At 51.4% G+C, this 18,525-nt stretch overlaps 1 protein-coding gene across 3 annotated transcripts in view; it reads left to right on the top strand.

Annotated features, from left to right (window-relative positions):
- Positions 1-2,715: 2,715 nt before the first annotated feature.
- LOC144154863 (N-acetylgalactosamine-6-sulfatase-like) overlaps positions 2,716-18,525 on the top strand; it is a 48,328-nt gene continuing 32,518 nt past the window's right edge. The window contains exons 1-3 of one of the 3 annotated variants that reach the window (XM_077685938.1): positions 2,818-2,956; positions 15,630-15,744; positions 17,535-17,658. In XM_077685938.1, coding sequence (XP_077542064.1) covers positions 15,682-15,744; positions 17,535-17,658 — 187 coding nt within the window. In that variant the 5' untranslated portion in view covers positions 2,818-2,956; positions 15,630-15,681. Of the gene's footprint in view, positions 2,957-15,629; positions 15,745-17,534; positions 17,659-18,525 lie in introns of all 3 variants that reach the window. The other 2 variants (XM_077685937.1, XM_077685936.1) reach the window with 2 other exon arrangements.

The raw sequence follows: 18,525 nt of genomic DNA, 5'->3' as shown, positions 1-18,525 counted from the left end.
TCAAACTGTGTACGCAGCGTCAAGATTTAGTGTCTGGTCACGTAACACGTTTGGTCATTAGAGAGCAGTCGAAGGCGACGAAGAAGAATTGTATGCCAGCAATTACAGTGACATATATCATGTACGTGTGCGTTCAGCTCAACACTCGGAGGAGGCTGGGCGCCCAGTATGGTTCGTCTCATCCATAAAGTACGCCGGATACCTTAATTTGTGAACATTCTAAGCACTGCGTAATGTTTCAAACATGTGACGAGGCGCGAGGTGAAAGCTCCGACGCCCGTCGTCCCGGGGCCCACATGAATGATACTCTTTAGCCGCAGCTAATTACCACCACTGCGTATTTACAACATCCAGCATCAAAGATCGGGGATTATTAGCGCGATCAGTTGTCCTAATTTGCTTATTATTTGACTGTTTGTTACCCAAACGCAGTCAAATAATCAGTCAAACCCCAATCAAATCAGACAAACCTCAGCTATCAGATATAAAATAGGATGTCTCAGCACAGGTAGAAGGTTTTAATCAATATCACTAAAATGTTTCGCCTTGCGTTACAAGCTCAGTTAGGGGCATGGGGGGGATTGCAAGAACCGACCGTATATACACAACTACCAGCGGCAAAAGTCGGAGATTATTAGCGCAAGCGGCGTGGATCGGGACTATCGTCAATTTCATTAATGGTCATTTGCGCGAGTGTTTTCTGCTATTTCCATGTGGCAGCTGGTACCTCTGCACGTGGGCTTGATGACCGCATTTGCCTGGGCGCCATTATACCCAGATGGCGTGAAAAAAACCATTCCCTTTCTCATTGGCTGCCAGCTTTCGTTTCGAAGGCGAGAACCGACGAGAACCGAAGGCGAGAACCGACTTAAAAGAACCGACCGGCGCTTAATTTCTCAGCGCTCAGCGAACAAGGCTTCGTCGGCCGCCTAACAAAAGCCGTAAGAGCTACGAGACGTGTGACCTTTCTGTTATCTCACAACCTTTAATTCAGGTCTGGCCCGCCCAACAACCAAGGCTGTCATACATTCTACCCACCCCACTCGTCTCGTGGTGTGATACGCGCTACACGCGGGATCCGGGCCCGAGGCCCCTCCAGTTGCCATTACCAGAGTTCTTCATTTGAGGTTTCTTTTGAGTTGCCTCTACCTCTTCGCTTAAAAACATATTCTGGCTAAAAGCTTCAATATTAATTAGCGTGGACGTGCACGGCTTTTAATTCATACTTTTCATTGTCTTCAAATCCTGTCCATAGGAAAGCAAGCGCACTAAAGTGACAAACGGCAGTTGCGTCATCCGTAATATTTTACTTGATTTTTGAAAATTATTACTGTGAACGCCATGTACACACATGGAGCTGATGATGGAAAGTTCATCATCATCAGAGAGTCTATTATAATGCGAGTGTGTTTTCCAGTGCATCGTGTTTTGTGCGTAAATACCTCCCATTGTCTACTTGTGTGGTAGGATTGATGTGCCTTTATGGAAATCCATTGTAAAGGTGGCTTACCTGCAGTGCGTTTTGGCGTAACTTCATCGCCATCAGTGAGGCATATAAAACTTCGTTTTAAAAGGACCCTGCAACACTTTTCTTTACTTTTTTTTTTTTGAAAACTGAAATGCTTGCAGAACGTAGTCAACTGGCACATCTGTAACTTAGATTAGGGGGCCGCAAAGTACCCCGGCCAAAAATTACTGATCTATACCCATCAGATAATTTAGGAACTTGCTTAGAAGATTTTCTTTCCCGGTCTTGGCGTTCTTAGACCGCTGGAATTACGTCATTACAGCGGTGTAGCGGCTATTGGCCGGCTTCAGTTGCAGCAATGAACGCTTACGATGGCCACTTTAAAAAGAAAGGCGCGAAAGCAAAGCACAAACAGAAAGCGGATCTGGAGCAAATCACGCAGTGCCGCTCCGTGCGGGAGATAACTATAGCTTTCGCAGTGCTTCCAGGTGCGAAGTAAAGCGTGAAAGCGTTAATCGGAAGCGTTGCTGAGGGCCTTTAAAAGGTCCACGCTGCGCGCGGGACTGCCGTACGGCTTGCGTCGACGTCACGTAGCTCTTCCTGCCGCCCTTGGACAGCCTGCTTTCCCGCGACGTGAGGACAACAAACGTCCGCCGGGCGAGGGTGAAGAGAGCGAGTATTCTGCAGCCCTTAATTCTAGTTGCCGTCAAATAACGACCAACCACAATTTTTAGTGCGTAAGCATGCCCCCTGAAATCTGTCCGCCCGTAACGCGTGTACGATGCGTTCCATATGGAATCTGATATTTAATAAAATACCCTTTAAATTATAATAATTAAGCCTTTCTTAATAAAAAGGAATTAGGATCTAGGGTTTCCAAGGCAAACGTGTGTGCTCGGATATGAGCTCCTGGAAATAATGCTTTCGCACTATCTGCCAATTCCCACTTCAGAGTTTCTAGCTTTTGTTTTTTTTCCTTGCGTAGCTTCCGCGGTTTCTAGGTCTGATAGCTTTCACCACGACGATCAGCCCTTTCGCAATGCCCCCGCAGAAACGCAAACATGGACGAAACAGGGCACGCACAGCATCCAGAATTCTTTTTTTGTTTATTTTTTAGATTTCTGTTGTTTTTTACGTTGTTTTATTACTTTGTTTTTGTTTTTCCTTGCCTCGTAAGATTACCCGTAAAAAACACGGTCGATGAAGCGCGGCTTCCTTCCCACGCAGGCAACACCACTCGTGCCCGATAGTGGCTGTGGAGTGGTTTATCTTGTGTGTTTTAGTGACGCGAGCTGCCGCTCGCCGAAAGGAAAGTAATTGGGAGCCGGTGAGTTCCAAGAGAGACATCCCCTTGCGCAGCGAACGATGTGTCCGGGGCCGCGACCTAGTTGCGCGGAGCGCGTGTGCTTCTTGGCTTTGGTGGTGACGTCACTGTGGCCACTGTCGGAAGCAGCAAAGCCCAATTTCATCATCATGATCATGGATGATGTAAGTGAATCCCCGGTTTGTCCGGAAGTTTTGTGCGCACGCCGTCCACAAACACTTGGTCTGCTGCACCGCAATGCACCTGTGTCGCAGCACTCAACGGAGCAGGTCTGGTGGATGATGATGTTCATTATGTGATTTAGCTCAAAAGTATACGACCTGAGCTGCGTCATCGCGCATTGCTTGTACCAGAGTCCTTCAATGCTTTTCTGGTCACGAAACTCCGGCCGAAGTTTCATTCAGGGACAAAAGCTGCCGCTAGGATCGCCCCTGTTAACGTGAAGGCTTCGCCGGCGGGCGACCACGCTTGCGGGCCGGCTGCTTTTCCGTTGGCAACGCGCCTACTTTCATCTGCTCTTCATTTCACCTGTTAAAACGCGAGCGAAGTATGCATGTTTTTGAGTCGTTGACGCGTAGCTCAGCTGTGAAATTGAGGAGGAGGAGGAGGTGGTGGTGGTGGTAAAAAACATTTTTTTATTGAGCAGCCAAGGGAGCTGGAAAGGGACGTGGTCAGCCTCCTACGTCCAGGAGGCCGCGAGCCTGCGCCGAATCCAGGGCTCGTTGCACCAGGGCGATTTGATGCTCCGGCGCCGAGCTGGTCAGCGCAGACTCCCACTGCTCAAGGGAGGGGGAGTGAATGGGGTGGGGGTGGTGGGGACATGAATACACAAGGTGGTAGGTTGTGAGAGGGATGTCACATTGTGGGCAGTTGTGGGGGAAAATGGACGGAGATATGTGGGAGAGGATAGTGTGGTTGTAGAAGGTTTCTGTTTGTAGACGCCGATATATGTGAGCTTGGTGGTTGGAGAGACTGTGGTGTGGAGGAGGGTATGTTCTTCTGATGTGTGTGTAGTGCGCGAGGAGGGAGCTGTAGGTAGAGTCCAGCGGAGTTAGGATTTCATGGTCAGAGATGAGGCGCCCGGCGGTGTCGGTCCTTGCGGTTGGGAGTGCCCGGGTAAGGAGATCGCGGGCTGCGGCATGAGCCGCCTCATTCCCGGCAAGGCGAGCATGGCCTGGGGTCCAGACGATAGAAATTTCAATGTCCTCGGGAAGGTGTTGGAGCACAGGGAGGGCCTGGGGTGGTGCAAGGCCAGCTTGATACAGCCGACAGGCTTGTTGGGAGTCCGTAATGATGGTCAAGTATGGTTGATGCTGGTGTGTGGTAGTTGCATGGGCGATGGCAAGCGCTTCGGCTGAGGTGACCGGCAGATTTCGATAGGTGACGGCTGTGGCCAGATGTCCGTTCGAGTCCACAGTAACTAGGGTGGTGCGCGTGCGGTCGGGAGTTGTAGCAATATCCGTATATCGGGTTTGAGAGTCGGCGCCGTACCGTTTATCAAGCATCTTCACTCTGGCTTCGCGACGTCCTCGATTGAAAGATGAGTGCATGTGTTTGGGTACCGGGCTAACCTTCAGGCGTTGACGAATGGGCAGGGGGATGCGTTGGAGTTCGTGTTGAGGGGAAGGGGAGGGCCGGCCAATGTTTTGGAGAACGCGTCTACCTGAGGGAGTGAGGGCGAGGCGATGGAGGTGGGACGTCCGCTGTGCTTCTAGTAGTTCGCTGAGCGTGTTATGCAGGCCGAGGTGAAGCAGACGCGCATTGGAAGTATAAGTTGGGAGTCCAAGGGCAGCTTTGTACGTTTTCCGTATTAGAGCATCCAGCTTGTTGATTTCCTGTGGTTTTAGGTTGACAAAAGGAGTTCCGTAGGTTATACGGCTGACCAGCAGTGCTTGGACCAAGCGGCAGGTGTCTTGTTCTTTGAGGCCGTGAGTGGATCCTCTTATTCGCCGTATTAGGTGAGTGAGCTGTGTGACCGTTTTCTGTAGCTGCGGCAGGAGGGTGGCGCCGGAACCATCGTAGTGGATAGGCACACCCAATATACGGAGAGTGGGGACTTGGGGAATAGGTGAGCCCTGGATGGTAACTTGCGGATCGGGAGTAGCCACAGGAGGCCGACCTCGCGTGCGGGCGCGAAGGACTAGGAGAGCCGATTTGTTAGGTTCGCATGTCAAACCTCTGGGCGAGAGATAGTCGATAGTTGTGTCGATCGCTTGTTGGAGAGCGTCTTGTTGTGCGCCGCTGGAGCCCTGCGTTGTCCAAATGGTCAAATCGTCCGCGTAAAGAGCGTGCTGGAGACCGGGGATAGCTTGTAGGCGACTCGGAAGGTGAAGGAGGGCAATATTAAATAACAATGGCGAAATAACGGAGCCTTGTGGGGTGCCCTTGGGCGGAGTGTGGAAGATGGGGGATCGAAGGGGCCCAAGTCGCAGTGTTGCGGTCCGGTTTCGGAGAAAAGCTTTTACGAAGTGGAAAGTCTTGATGCCGCAATTGGTCGTGTTGAGGTTTTCCAAAATGGCTTGATGTGTAACGTTATCGAACGCTCCCTTGACGTCAAGTGTTAAGATGGCCCTAGGAGTGGCTCTGCTCAGATGATCTAGGACCTGTTCCTTGAGCTGAATTAGTACGTCTTGCGTAGAGAGATGCTGTCGGAACCCGAACATTGTTAATGGATACAGATTGTGATCTTCCAAGTACGTAGATAAACGTTGATGGACCAGGTGTTCGAAAAGTTTCCCGAGGCAGGACGTCAGGGAGATGGGCCGAAGGGTCGTGGGGGAGACGGGCTTGTTTGGCTTTGGGATTAGAGTGATGTCCGAATATTTCCATTGTTCAGGTAAGGTGCCTTCAACCCAGTGGCGGTTGTACAGGTCCAGGAGCGCCTGCAGGGTGTCTTCGTCCAGGTTTCGGAGAATGCGATATGTTATCTGATCTTTGCCTGGTGTAGTATTGCGTTTCAAGCGGGCAAGTACAGCATGGAGCTCGGCGAGGATAAAAGGTGCGTCCAACTCATCATTTGTCTGGCCGGTGTAATGTGTTTCCGGGTAGGTCGGATAAGAGGCTGGGTCTCCAAAAAGGTGGAGTTGGATAGACCTCAGGAGGTCTTGAGAAGACAGCGAGCTGTTCCGAATCAACTGGTGTATTTTATGGTTTGTTTGTCGCCTGGTAGTGGTGTCGTTGAGGAGGGACCGAAGCAGATGCCAGGTTTTCTTCGTGTGCAGAGTGCCTTGGAGCTTGTCGCAAAAAGAGTGCCAATTCTGTCGTTGAAGATCAGCAGCGTAGGTCTGTGCTAGCTGTGTTAGAAGGGCTATGCGTTTTTTCAAGGAACGATTGTGTTTTTGGCGTTTCCAACGTTTTGACAGGCTTCGTCGAGCTTCCCAGATGTGCATAAGGTGGGGGTCCGCGGCTGGTGTACTGTCAGTGAGTGCGATTTCTTGGGTGTGCTTATTGACCCGCTTTTCAAGCTCCAGTGTCCATTCGTCAAGATTTTGATCTATGGGTGGTAGAGGAGTGACGTCATCTCGAAACGCGGACCAATTGGTTAGGCGGGCAGTGCCCTTCCGAGGAGACTTCTTCGAGGTCGGAATTCGGATGGAGATGATCTGATGGTCGCTGCCGAGAGTTTCATCCAAGCATGACCACGTGATATTTCGAATGTTTTTTGTAAATGTTAAATCGGGTGTGGTGTCACGCGTGACACTGTTACCGGTCCGGGTGGCGACTGTAAGGTCATTTTGCAGGACTAACTGATGATTTTGGGTGGCGCGTAACAGAGCCGTACCCTTCTTCGAAGCGCGCATATATCCCCAAGCCGTATGCGGGGCATTAAAATCACCAAGGAGAAGCAGCGGGTTGTCATTGGCCTTGAGTGTAGCTTCATGCAAGAGCGCCTCGATGGTGTGAAGACTGCTGGTGGGAGGGCTGTAGATATTTAGTACATACATGCTGGGTTGCGATGGGCGGGTGGAGATGACTTCAACGAAGGTATTAGGAATGGTCTGGCTGAGCTGGTGTGCTTGGGCTGGGTGGGAATTCAGTACAAGGATGGCTGTGCGGTTTTGCGGGTCCTGGGTGAAGGCGTTGTATTGTGGCAAGCGAGGGGCAGGAGTATTTGCTTCTTGAAGAGCGATGACATCTGGCGGGTCCTGTTGGGTAAGGAGGGCTAGCTGGTGTCGCTTACTACTGAGAGATCGACAATTCCATTGATATACGACGAGGAAGGCCTCCGGTGCGCTAGTCATGATAGGGGTGATGCTTGAGCTTCTTGGTCGGGTGGGAGGACGCCAGGGTGTCATGTATGCCCTGGATAGCCTGTTCTAACTTGTTCTGTCGGTCAGTGAGCGCCTGAATGCCAGAGCATAAGGGGGCCAGACTCTCTCTTTGGGCGTCCATGAGTTGCTTTAAGACATCGACTAGCTTGCTGTCGATGGTGGCGTTTATCTGGTCAGATGTGGGCACGACTGGTGCGACAGGTGTGGGGAGAGGGGACGCAACGAGGGCCTCAATCTTCTTGGTGAGAGTGTCAAGTTGTGTTTGAAAACGTTGTTGTTGTTCTTTGAGTTCCTTTAGCACTGATTCGTAAGTAGGGGGGACAGGGGGGAGAGGTTGTGAGGGGTGGGAGGGGATTGGGTTGGGAGCAGTGGGAGTGTTGCGAAGTGCGGCTGACCAGCTCACCTGTGTTTGAAGATTATGATGGGACTTGGAGCGGGCGTCCGTCGGTGGGGTATGTAGCTCCGGGAAATCTTCAGTACAGTAGGCCGGAAAAGGTTGGTGGCTGGGCTGGCTGCGAGGTTTGCGTGGAGCAAACTTTTATTGCTTTTATTGCTTTTATTGCTTTTATTGCAAACTTTTATTGCTTTTATTACTTTTATTGCTTCGAAAAGCCTTGTGGGTGGAGCCCTCAGTCCAGGACGCCATTGGAGCAACCCGCCGTCTTCGCCCGTTCGATCAGCTGCAGCTGTCTGCTGGGGCAAGAGCTAGCGAGTTCTCTCTCCCACTGCTCTCGGGAGGGGTTTGGGATGGGGTCAATGTGGGGGTTAACTTGGCATTGCCATACCATGTGGTAAAGCGTGGCAGGGACGCCGCAGTGTCTGCACAGGGGATCATAGAGGGTGGGGTGTATAGCGTGCAGCCTCGTAGGGTGTGGGTACGTGTTCGTCTGGAGTTGACGAAGAGCAGCCTGTTGGGGCCTGGTTAGCTGCTCAGAAACTGGAGGGTATCGCATTCGGCCAAGCCGGTAATGCTGTGTGATGTCCTTGTACGTGAGAAGGGGGTATATTGTCCTTTCCTCTTCTTCTAACGGTGCTCGGCTGACCAAATCTCGAGCGAAGGCGTGCGCCGCCTGGTTTCCGCAGAGAGAAGAGTGGGCTGGGGTCCAGATTATTCTGATGTTTCTCCGAGGTGGGTGTTGAAGGATGATGCCGAGAGCGATTGTGGAAATTCTTCCTGCCGCGTAATTTCTGTATGCGGCTTGGCAGTCCGTGATTATGGTGGATGCTCGGGTTTGGGCGATTGCGAGGGCGATTGCCGTCTCTTCTGCTTGCAGCGTTGTTGCCTTCCGTAATGTTAAGCTACTGAGGAGGGAGTGGGGTGTGGCGGTTACCGCAGCTTTTACTTTATACCGGGCATAGTCCGCGGCGTCAGTGTATACCACCTCCTCAGATTTTCCGTACTGACGTTGAAGAGCTTCTGCCCTAGCCGCTCTTCGTGCTTGATGGTGTTCGGGATGCATATTCCTCGGCAAGGGGTGAAGTTTCAGTCTTGTCTTGATTTCTAGAGGGACTATGCCCGCATCTTCCGTCTCCGTGAGAGCGTTAAGCTTTAAAGAGGTCAGAACTGATCGACCGGTGCTCGTGAGGCCGAGCCGGACTTGCTGCGCCGTGAGATGGGCTTCCACGATTTCTTCTATGGTGTTGTGTATCCCTAGTGCTGCAAGACGTTCGGTGGATGTTGTCGGTGGGAGGGCCAAGGCTTGTTTGTAAGCTTTCCTTATAAGGGTGTGGAGCTTTTGTTTGTCTGCTGCTTGGAGGATCGTGTAGGGAGTTACGTATGCGAGGCGTGAAATTATAAATGCTTGAACGAGCTTTATCGTATCTTGTTCTTTCATGCCATACTTTTGAGTCGATACTCTACGGATCATTCTTGTTATCTGAGCAGTGGATGAGTCCAGTTTTTGAAGTAGGCGGGTGTTCTTGCAGTCTTCTTGATAGGTCATTCCGAGAATTTTGATGTGATCGGTAGGTTCTATGCGTATACCGTCAATCATTATGAAGAACGAGGTAGATAGGTCATGACGACGTTTGTGCACCAGCAGGAGTTCAGATTTTTGGGGAGCGCAGGCGAGTCCGCATTCTTTCGCGTACGTGTGAACAGTATCTGCAGCCTGTTGCAATCTCTCCTGCATTTCCCCTTCCGACCCTTTGGCTATCCATATTGTGATGTCGTCTGCATAAAGACCATGTTTTATGTCTGGAATGCTTCCAAGTTTTGGGGGCAGGTTTATCATTGCGATGTTGAACAGCATCGGAGATAATACAGCGCCTTGCGGCGTGCCTCTGCTTCCATATTTGTGGGGGTTGGACTGCAGGTCGCCTACTTTCAGGATCGCCTGTCTGGCTGTTAAAAAATCTCTAACGTAACCGTATGTACGTTCTCCGCAGTCTAAGGAGGTGAGATTTTTGAGTATGGCTGTGTGGGCTACATTATCAAATGCTCCCTTTAGGTCAAGTGCGAGAATTGCCTTGGGTGCATTTTTGCTTGCGGTCTCAAAAATTTCTTTTTTTAATTGCAGTAGTATGTCCTGCGTCGATAGCTTTGGCCGGAATCCAAACATTGTGTGTGGAATGCGATCGGTGTCCTCGAGGTAGTTCTGAAGTCTCTGTAGAACGACGTGCTCCATGAGTTTCCCCACGCAAGATGTTAAAGAAATTGGGCGTAGGTTCTCTATACATGGTGTTTTCCACGGTTTTGGCAAGAGCCTCACTTCTGCCTCTTTCCATTCTTTGGGAAGCTTGCTGCCCGTCCAACACTCGTTCATATAGTTAGTGAGGAGCTCTATAGAAGTGTCGTCGAGGTTCATCAGTGTTTTATTGGTGATCTTGTCTTTGCCGGGAGTGGTGTTTCTGCGGAGTTTGAGAAGTGCTGCTCGTACTTCTGCCGTGGTGATGGGCTTGTCTAATTCCAAGTTCGGGGATCCTGTGTAATCAGGGAGCTGATCCTGTTGTACTTCAGGGAGGTATCTGTCCCTAAGCGCAGTGATGAGTGTCTGCTCGCTTCCTTGAAATTTATGCAATATCGTTTGCATTGTCTTGCAAGTTTCAGTTTTACTTCGGGCAAGATCTATGAGGTAGCGAAGGAGGTTCCACGTTTTGGAGGTACTAAGTCTGCCACTGAGGCCATCGCACATGTGGGCCCAGTTTTGGTGGCATAACTTTGCTGCATATGTTGCTGCCTCAGTATTGACTTGCGCAATACGTCGTCTGAGCTTTTTGTTATGACGTTGGCGTTTCCACCTCCGCATTAAGCTATTTCTCGCCTCTCATAAGTGTGCGAGATGGTTGTCAATTGCTGGCGTTTCGATGCTTGTCTGAATATTCTTGGTGTAGGTGTTCACTTCTGCGGCTAGCGTTTGTGCCCATTGTCCAATGTCCTTAATTTCTTCTTGCTGCGCCTGGCTTCTGGCCTTTCTGAAGCTATTCCAGTCGGTTAATTTGACTGCGCCTAGATTTCTCCTATATTGAGGTCCCGGAAGCACAGTTTCTATAATCATATGGTCACTTCCGAGATTATCCTCTCTGTTATGCCATGTGGCTCTAGGAGCGTTGGCTGCCAGCGTAAGATCGGGGCAGGTGTCCCTCACCGTGCTCGTGCCGATTCTGGTCGGTAGGTGGTGTTCGGTGAGCAGAATAAGTTGCTCTTCATCCATGATGGTCAAGAGTTCGCGACCCCTCTTTGTTTGGTATGTGTATCCCCAGGCGGTGTGTGCCGCATTGAAATCCCCGGTGACTATGAAAGGGTTTTCTGCTGCGATACACTTAGCCTGACGAATAATATCTGCTAATCCAATGGCGTGGTTTTTAGGGCGACAATATACGTTGAGAACAAATGTGCTCTTTTTCTTCTTCGTCTTCTGAGGAATTAATTCGACGAGAACGTTATCATGGCTATGAGTGGTTAGTTGATGCTGTATGGCCGTGATGTCCTTTTTAATGAGCGTACACACGTCTCTCCCGTTCTGCGTGGTGATAGTTAGGTAGCCGGGCAGTTTAGCGATTGAGGTCGTTTCCTGAAGGGCTATGACATCTGGTGGATCAGAGAGGAGGGAAACGTACTGTTGGAGATCGCCTCTTTTATTTTTAAAGCTGCGGCAATTCCACTGCCAAATAGTTAGTTTCGGTTGCTGCTTGGGTTTAGAGGGAGTCGTCAGCGGCTTGGTTTTAGAGTGAGTCGTCATATCCGGTGTTTTTGGTGTCCGCAGGTGTCGCGTCGTTCGTTTCTGGTCTGCTGTATGGCAAATCAGCAGTCAGTTGACCCAACTGACGGAGAGAGAGAGAGAGAGAAAGGACTTTATTGAGGTACCGGCAGTCGGGGACGGGTCAGGCCACGCAGGGCTTCACCGTCCCGTAGTCTTCACCGCTCACCGCGGCGTCGGGCCGACCCCGAGGTCTACGTCTGGTCGGCGCGGGCTACTTGGAGTGCCGCCGCTGTCACCCCTAGCCCTCGCTCCCGCAGGAGGAGGCCGAGAGGAGTGCGGGTTCCCCTTTCGGAGCAAAATCAACATCTGGTCGCCCGGGTAGAACGCTTGGAACGACAACAGCAAATTGAGGCAAGACCACGGGTGTTACTGAGGCGTTTATGTTGCAGTGTTCGTTCGTTGCGGCAGGCACCGCTACGTTCTCGCTTTGAGAAGGCGGACATCTGACGTTTTCAATTTTTGACTAGCCTTTGCAGCCGCCTGCATGATTTGAGTTAACTAGCGCCACAATTAAATTTGTATTCAGTCCTGGGCGACATGCTGCGCTGAGCAAATAGGTGTGCAAACATATAGCACGTTGGGTTAGCGCTGTGTTTGCGCTATTTTATAGCGCGCTAATAATGTAAAAAATATTCGTGATTCAGAAAGTGAGCGTGGACAGCAGGGAAAAAAAAAACGCTCACAAAATGGAAGCAGCATAATGGGCGTGCGGAGGGGCCAGGGTAGGAGGAAATGCTACAGCCTTGAGCGACTTTCTCGGCTGTCCTCATAGGCATAGGGTGTCAACAGATAAAGACTCGCCCGCTCAGTGCCTGTCACACCCCTGCCACCCAAACGGCAAGTTAAAAAAACATTGATTGATTGATTATGAGGTTTAACGTGCCGACGCTACACCGGCAATGGGGCGCGCGCCGTAGTGTAGCGCTCCGGATTAATTTTAACCACTCAGGTATCGTAAACTTGGGCTGAAATCTCGGACACACAAGCGTTTTCTCTTTTCGCCTCCATCAGAAAAGCGGCTGGGAACCCACGTCCTTGGGCTTATCAGCGCAACGCCTTAGCACCTGGGCAAGCGCGGCAGTCAAGTTAAAAAATATATATATATGCAGGCAAAGATAACCATGCTCCGCTTTCCAAATTCAAAATGTCTGATTGGATAACCAAAATCACAGTAGCTGCAGTCCCATCGTTGTTCAGCGCCTAAACGCGACGACATTTTGCTGTCGGATTTTCTCGTTGAGCGCGACCGTGGCATGGGCTTCGTAAAATACGGCGGCAGGTTTTCAAATATCCGGGGTATGGCATCGACGCGGAGCTTGAGCTTCTCGCGCTGCAGAAGCACAGATTGCCCACTTATTTTGAACTCATCGGCTCGAATAATGTCCGTAGGGTCGAAATGTTTCTCGCACACACGAACGGCCTTCGACTCGAAGCTGAAAGCGTCCGTCTCCTGTCGTGGAATGGCTCGCTTCCACCTGTCGCGTTGTTCGCGGTCGCTTGAGAGGCAGAACAGCGAAGCCTTTTCCGTTGTACTCCGATAGCCAGAGCGGCAACCAGGTACACAGCACGTCAGAGGCATGGTAGTTCACGTAGTTTTCCCTTCGTGATGAGTGTAGAAAGCTATATCACACAACAAACACCAGCAAGCTCGCGCTCCAACGCACTGCAAATGCGGCCACCGCCGTCCAAGCCGCCTTCACCTAGAGTTCCTGTATATGCTCCCCGTAGGGAGCATATACAGGAACTCTACCTGATGATGATGATGATATTTTGGCTGTACCCTTTGAATCGGGTGGGTGTGCCGCGCACACGCTAGCCAGGACAAACAGAAAGAGAAATGCATGACAAACAACGACACTAACGCGGCCCGAACGAGACACAAACATATGGCACACCAAAAAGAAACACTTGACAACACTCAGCCACATACGAGAAACCAAGAAAAAAAACAAAAAAGCATAACATAACGAAGAATCTCAGAATGTACACTTAACGTCCCTCGGCTGCCGTCGCACACCAGCGTTCCAGGCGGCGCTTTGTACGCGCAACAGCGCGCACGTCCACCACACCGTCGGCGTCCCCGAAGCCGAGAGCTTCCTGCAGGGTCGGAGGCGGACCACTTTCGCGGATATTGTCACAGTGTCCGACACCAGCACAGCTTAAGATCAAATGTTCGGCGGACTCGTCCCCCTCGCCACAAGCACGGCACACCACACTGGCCACCTGGTCATCGAACGTTTTCTGGCGCACGAGAGTACGGAGGGCTCCCGCACGAGCCTCGAAGAGCAACGCACTCCCCAAGCTATTGTCGTACAGCTGGCAGCCACCGATCGAAGTCTTGTGTTGCGCGTAAACCGCCAGAGTGGGCTTTTCCCGCACAGCACGCTGCCACATCGCCTCCTCTTCCTCGCGCACTCGACGGCGCGTGTCACGTGTCCAGGCCGCGGCAGTGTCCACAGAAACAGGCTCGCGGAAGAAGCCGTACTTCTTCTCCAAGAAGTACACACGGCGCGCCCAATTTGTGCGGATGCAAGTCGCCGCCAGATACTCGAACACGCGTCGCGCCCAGCGCTCCCGATGCATGAACTGGAGGCGACCGCGGTACGACAGCTTACTAGCCGCCTCACGTGCTTCAAAAGACGACCAGCCGAGGTCTCCCTGTACCGCTTCATTGGCCACATACCGATGACATCCTACAGCGGTGCGTCCCACTGCGCGCTGCTGTCTCTCGAGCCATTGCCGAGTGGACGTGGAGAGGCACACCACAGCATTCGCGAACGTGAGAGCCGGCACGTGCACCAACTTCCACAGGTCACGCACCACCAGGAAACGGTTGCAGCCCCACAAGCTTCGGCGGCGAAGAATGCACTGGCCACGAACGGCAGACTGACGCACCTTTGCCTCGTGGTGTGAGTACATGGAAGCACCGGCAGAAAGCACTACGCCCAGGTACTTATAAGACGAACACATGCTGATTTCTTCCCCGCCGAGGGTAACTGCTGCGTCTCTGCTGGTTCCCGCGAAGGTAAGAACCGCAGACTTCTTGGCGCTGAACCGGAGTCCAAGCTGTGTTACCTCAGCGAAGCAGATGTCCAGCAGGGTCTGCAATTCCTGCGGGCACTCCGCCATAAGTACCAGATCATCGGCAAATGCAAGCCCTGGCAGGCGGTATTGCTCGTCCGCCCCAGTGGTGCTGTACCTGAGCCGAAAACCAAGACCACATTGGAGCAGTTTCCGCTCAATACTTGTGGCATACAAGATATACAGAAGCGGAGAGAGCGGACACCCTTGACGGAGGCCCCTAGTTACAGGGATTTGGTCTGACTGAGTCTGACCAAAGTGCGCTCTGATGGTGTTGCCCTCGTAGACACGTTGGACCGTCCGCACCAGCGTTTCCGGAAGCCCGAGACGACTGAGCTTCTGGAAAAGGGGGGCATGGGGGACAGTGTCGTACGCCTTTTCCACGTCCAAAAAGCAGCACATTAAAGAGCGCTGCTCCCTGATCGCGATTTCGGCACACTGTGTTAGTATAAACAGGTTATCGTCTAGACGACGGCCTGGACGAAACCCGTTCTGAAGTTCGGTCAGGAGCCGTTTGGACTCGGCCCGCCCACTCACCTTCACCGGACTCGTAGCGCCACCGCGCGGGAGCTTTGGTCCCCATATGAAGCTCTCCCATAGCGTTACGGAGAAGTTTCGTGACCAGAAAAGCATTGAAGGACTCTGCTTGTACTGAGTGATATTTCTCGGGCAAAATAGTCATCGCCTACCTTCCCTATTTAATAACAAGTGCATTGCGGTGAAGCGTGACGTGGCTTCCTAGACGAGTGCACAGAGAGCACGTGCGCACCGCACGGGTGTCGAACGGACCAATCCTGGTTTGAGCACACTGCGAGTGCACGTGGAGTGCTGCGTAAAGTTGCCTTGAACGTCGTCAGAATAGTACTTTTCCGGTGCGCAGCATTGCTAGCGGCCATTGTGTCCCACAGTACTTGTGCCGGTCTGTAATAAACCTGCCTAGTTTATAGGATTCTGAGAATTCATTGTGCGGTAATATACTCTGTCACAGTAGCAGCGGCGGAGATTATCATGTTCGGTTCAGAAGTGCTCCCAACATGCACCAGCCTTGCATGCAGAAGCGACAACTGGGGGGGGGGGGAAGGGGGGGGTGAGATCGTGTCCCCCCCCCCCCTCTGGACGGCTTCACCGGGGGGTGGGGCGCATGCCCCCTCCGGCCATAGACGGGGATTTTTTTTAAGAGCTGGGCTCGAATACGCGCCCATTTGCAATATTGGAGTATTGGCCCTCCTGTCTGCCAACTATTTCACAGAGGTCTGTTTATTCCCGCGTCTTTTTCCTTTCAGTCTTTCAAAATTTGGATCTTGGGTCAGTGACAGGTCAAACATTTAGTGGAAAATGCCCCTCAAGCGGATTTGCATATGCGGAATATGTTGTCTGGATGAACAACTGAATGCCCACGTAAGCTATGACAGGTCTTCAAATGGCATTGCGACATCTCTTGGCTTTCAGTGAGCCACCAAACGCGTTTGTGGAGTATGTGGACAAGTCGGGACGACTGTTTTTGCGCGATGAAAGGGTCTTACGTAGAACGCCTCCTATAGCACATCTACATTTTATCCAACCGTTTAACGGAAAAGAGCAACACCCTTCCTTTACTCGATATGCTATAGTGAAACGTGCAGGAGGATGTTTGAGTTTTTCTGCATATAGGGGACCCACACAGACAGATATATATGCAGATTTTATTATGCACATCAAAACTTTTTTTATTATGCACACTCTATTTTTAATCCATCACAAGAAACACGACTTGGAGTGGCAATAATAGAAATTTTTGAGGATAAAGAAACGCAGAAGCAAAACACAAATAGTAGACAAAAATTAAAAAGGCCCCTAAAGAGCAAACCAACCCACACCACGTGTTTAGCAGCATGAGGTGCTTAAAGAAACAAGCAGTGGGGTAAATGGAGAAAAGAGCTTTTTCTCAGTAATTCACCGATCTGCATTGCTAAAAATGTGTAGTTCAACACATCGTACGAGTTTCCGGCTTGGAAGGAATGTCCGTTTTTCTGCATCCGTCCTTTTCCCAGGGGACACATGCATACGCTATTTTAAATACGCTGCAGTGTAGTTTAAATACGCACTGTTGCGTGACGCAGGCTGTGACCCTTTTGGTACCTGCTTTTTGCAGCGCTGTTACCTGCTAACCCCCGAAAACGAGCATGTTGAGACGCGCCAAACACGCGATATGCGCTTGGCCTGAAGTACCCGGTTTCCGATATGTTCGCGCGCTTGGCATCCGTAGGGTCGCCGGAACAAGGGGGGAGGAGGAGGGGGGCAGCACAGCCCCCCCCCCCCCCCCCCTAAGTATCTTTATGCGCGGGATCGGTCCACCGTACTTCCTGCCCCATTGACATTTTTTTTCCGCAACTTACTACCTCCACGTTCCTGTAAACTTGGATGATTCCACGAAGTGATAATAGCTAATTGTGCATTGGTGACACACAAAACACGAAAGCAGCCACAGATTGCCAAGCTACCAAGCTGACACGCTGACACTGGTCTGCTTGGAGGGAGAGAGAGAGAGAGTACATTTAATAGTAGAAGCGAGGTTGGCCGAGCCATTTCGCTTAGCTTGCTACGTCATGTAAAGAAACAAAAACATGAGGGTCGGTGAATTAAACTAATAAAATAAATAAATTATTTAAAAATAATTTTAAAAAATGTGAGGTATGCCCACGGATTTTCAAGCACATACACAGTGTTTGGCAGTGAAGTTAATCACAACACTTGGTTCAAGCCAGTGCAACACCAACAGAGATTTGGTAGCACGTACGGCCTGGCGTGGGCCCGACCAAGGGCCCAAAACTGCCCTCAGTTCAAGGCCTGCGTGGTGCGGCATACACAAAGATGTCAGGAGGGTCTGCCTTGGCATTGTGAACTTTGGACAGAAAAGGAAGATGAGAGGTCGATATTATTTTACTCTGAGTGGAGTATACACGTACATATTAAACTCGACCATGGGGTGAATAGGAGGAGAGAGTATAGTGTAGAAAAGAAAGAAAAAGAAGGTGCCACTGCGGTCGAGTGCGCCGAGCGCAAGGCATCACGCGCACGGAGCTGGCGTCGTATTGCATCCGGGAAACGAGTCTCTCCCCCCCCCCCCCCTCTCTAGTAGTCTCTTCCACACCATTTCCTTCGTCTGCATTACACGTTCCCGCTAAGAGTGTCTGTCTCTGCGCGGACAGATGGGCTGGGGAGATCTTGGCGTTCTGGGTCAGCCAGCCAAGGAGACGCCCAACTTGGACAGAATGGCGTCGGAGGGGATCCTCTTCACCGACTTCTATGCTGCGAACCCTCTCTGCACACCGTGTGAGTATGTGCTCAGATCGAACACGCATATTTTTGTATTTAATGTGCGTGTTCCTACCTTTCCTACAAAAAGAAAAAAGAAACAGTGAAACCGAAAACTATTTTCGCACTTCGCAGTTAGCAGGACGCTGATACGGGGTGTCACTCGCTGCTGACAAAACCGCAGGATCGTCTTGAGGTATTTTGTCTTGATCGTCTTGAGGTGAGGTGTCCGGCCCGATAATGAAGCCTTTGCATCGACTTCATGACAGGAATAGTATATCGAAGGGAAAGTCGCGGTAAAAAACAAATAAGAATTAGTTTGATCGGGGTGCGACCTCCTCTCTAAGAGATGCCACCATTGTCAAGCCAAGCCGTGGGGGGATGTGAATACGGAGGAACGGAGGAGGTCTTGGGGCATGTTTAGAAAGCGAGACTGTCAAGTCATGCAGTCTTTCAGTGCGCTTGTCGTCAACTAGAAAATTGCAGCAGGAGCTGGAAGACCTGTTCCAGCAAGGAGGCCAGGTCGCGTGGGAACACCAAGTCCGCGTATAGGAGTTACAGCGTAGAGTCTGAGTGGCTCGTTGCACTTGTAACGGGAGAAGAGAGTTTTAGCATGGCGGCTAGCGGAGGCTCACGCTACCGCCGCTACCACGGCGGGTTACCGGGAGCCGACTGCGCAGGCGCGCGCGGGGAGGGCGAGGAGGTTGCCCCTCAGTGGAGCGAATGCGCAGGCATGGCGAAGGCCGGCCCGCGGAACTGATCCACCCTACCGGAACGAATATGCAACTGCCCAGTCGGCCCAGTCGGCTACCCGCCGCCGTAGCGTCAGCGGACGGTACCCGCTATGCTAAAACTCGCATGCGCGTCACCGCGCGCGGAGTCGGG

The sequence above is a fragment of the Haemaphysalis longicornis genome, unplaced genomic scaffold, assembly GCF_048455015.1.
Source record: "Haemaphysalis longicornis isolate Haplotype H1 unplaced genomic scaffold, Haemaphysalis longicornis Haplotype H1 scaffold_1, whole genome shotgun sequence".
Taxonomy (NCBI): Eukaryota; Metazoa; Arthropoda; class Arachnida; order Ixodida; family Ixodidae; genus Haemaphysalis; species Haemaphysalis longicornis.
This window is presented reverse-complemented; position numbering and strand designations above follow the sequence as displayed.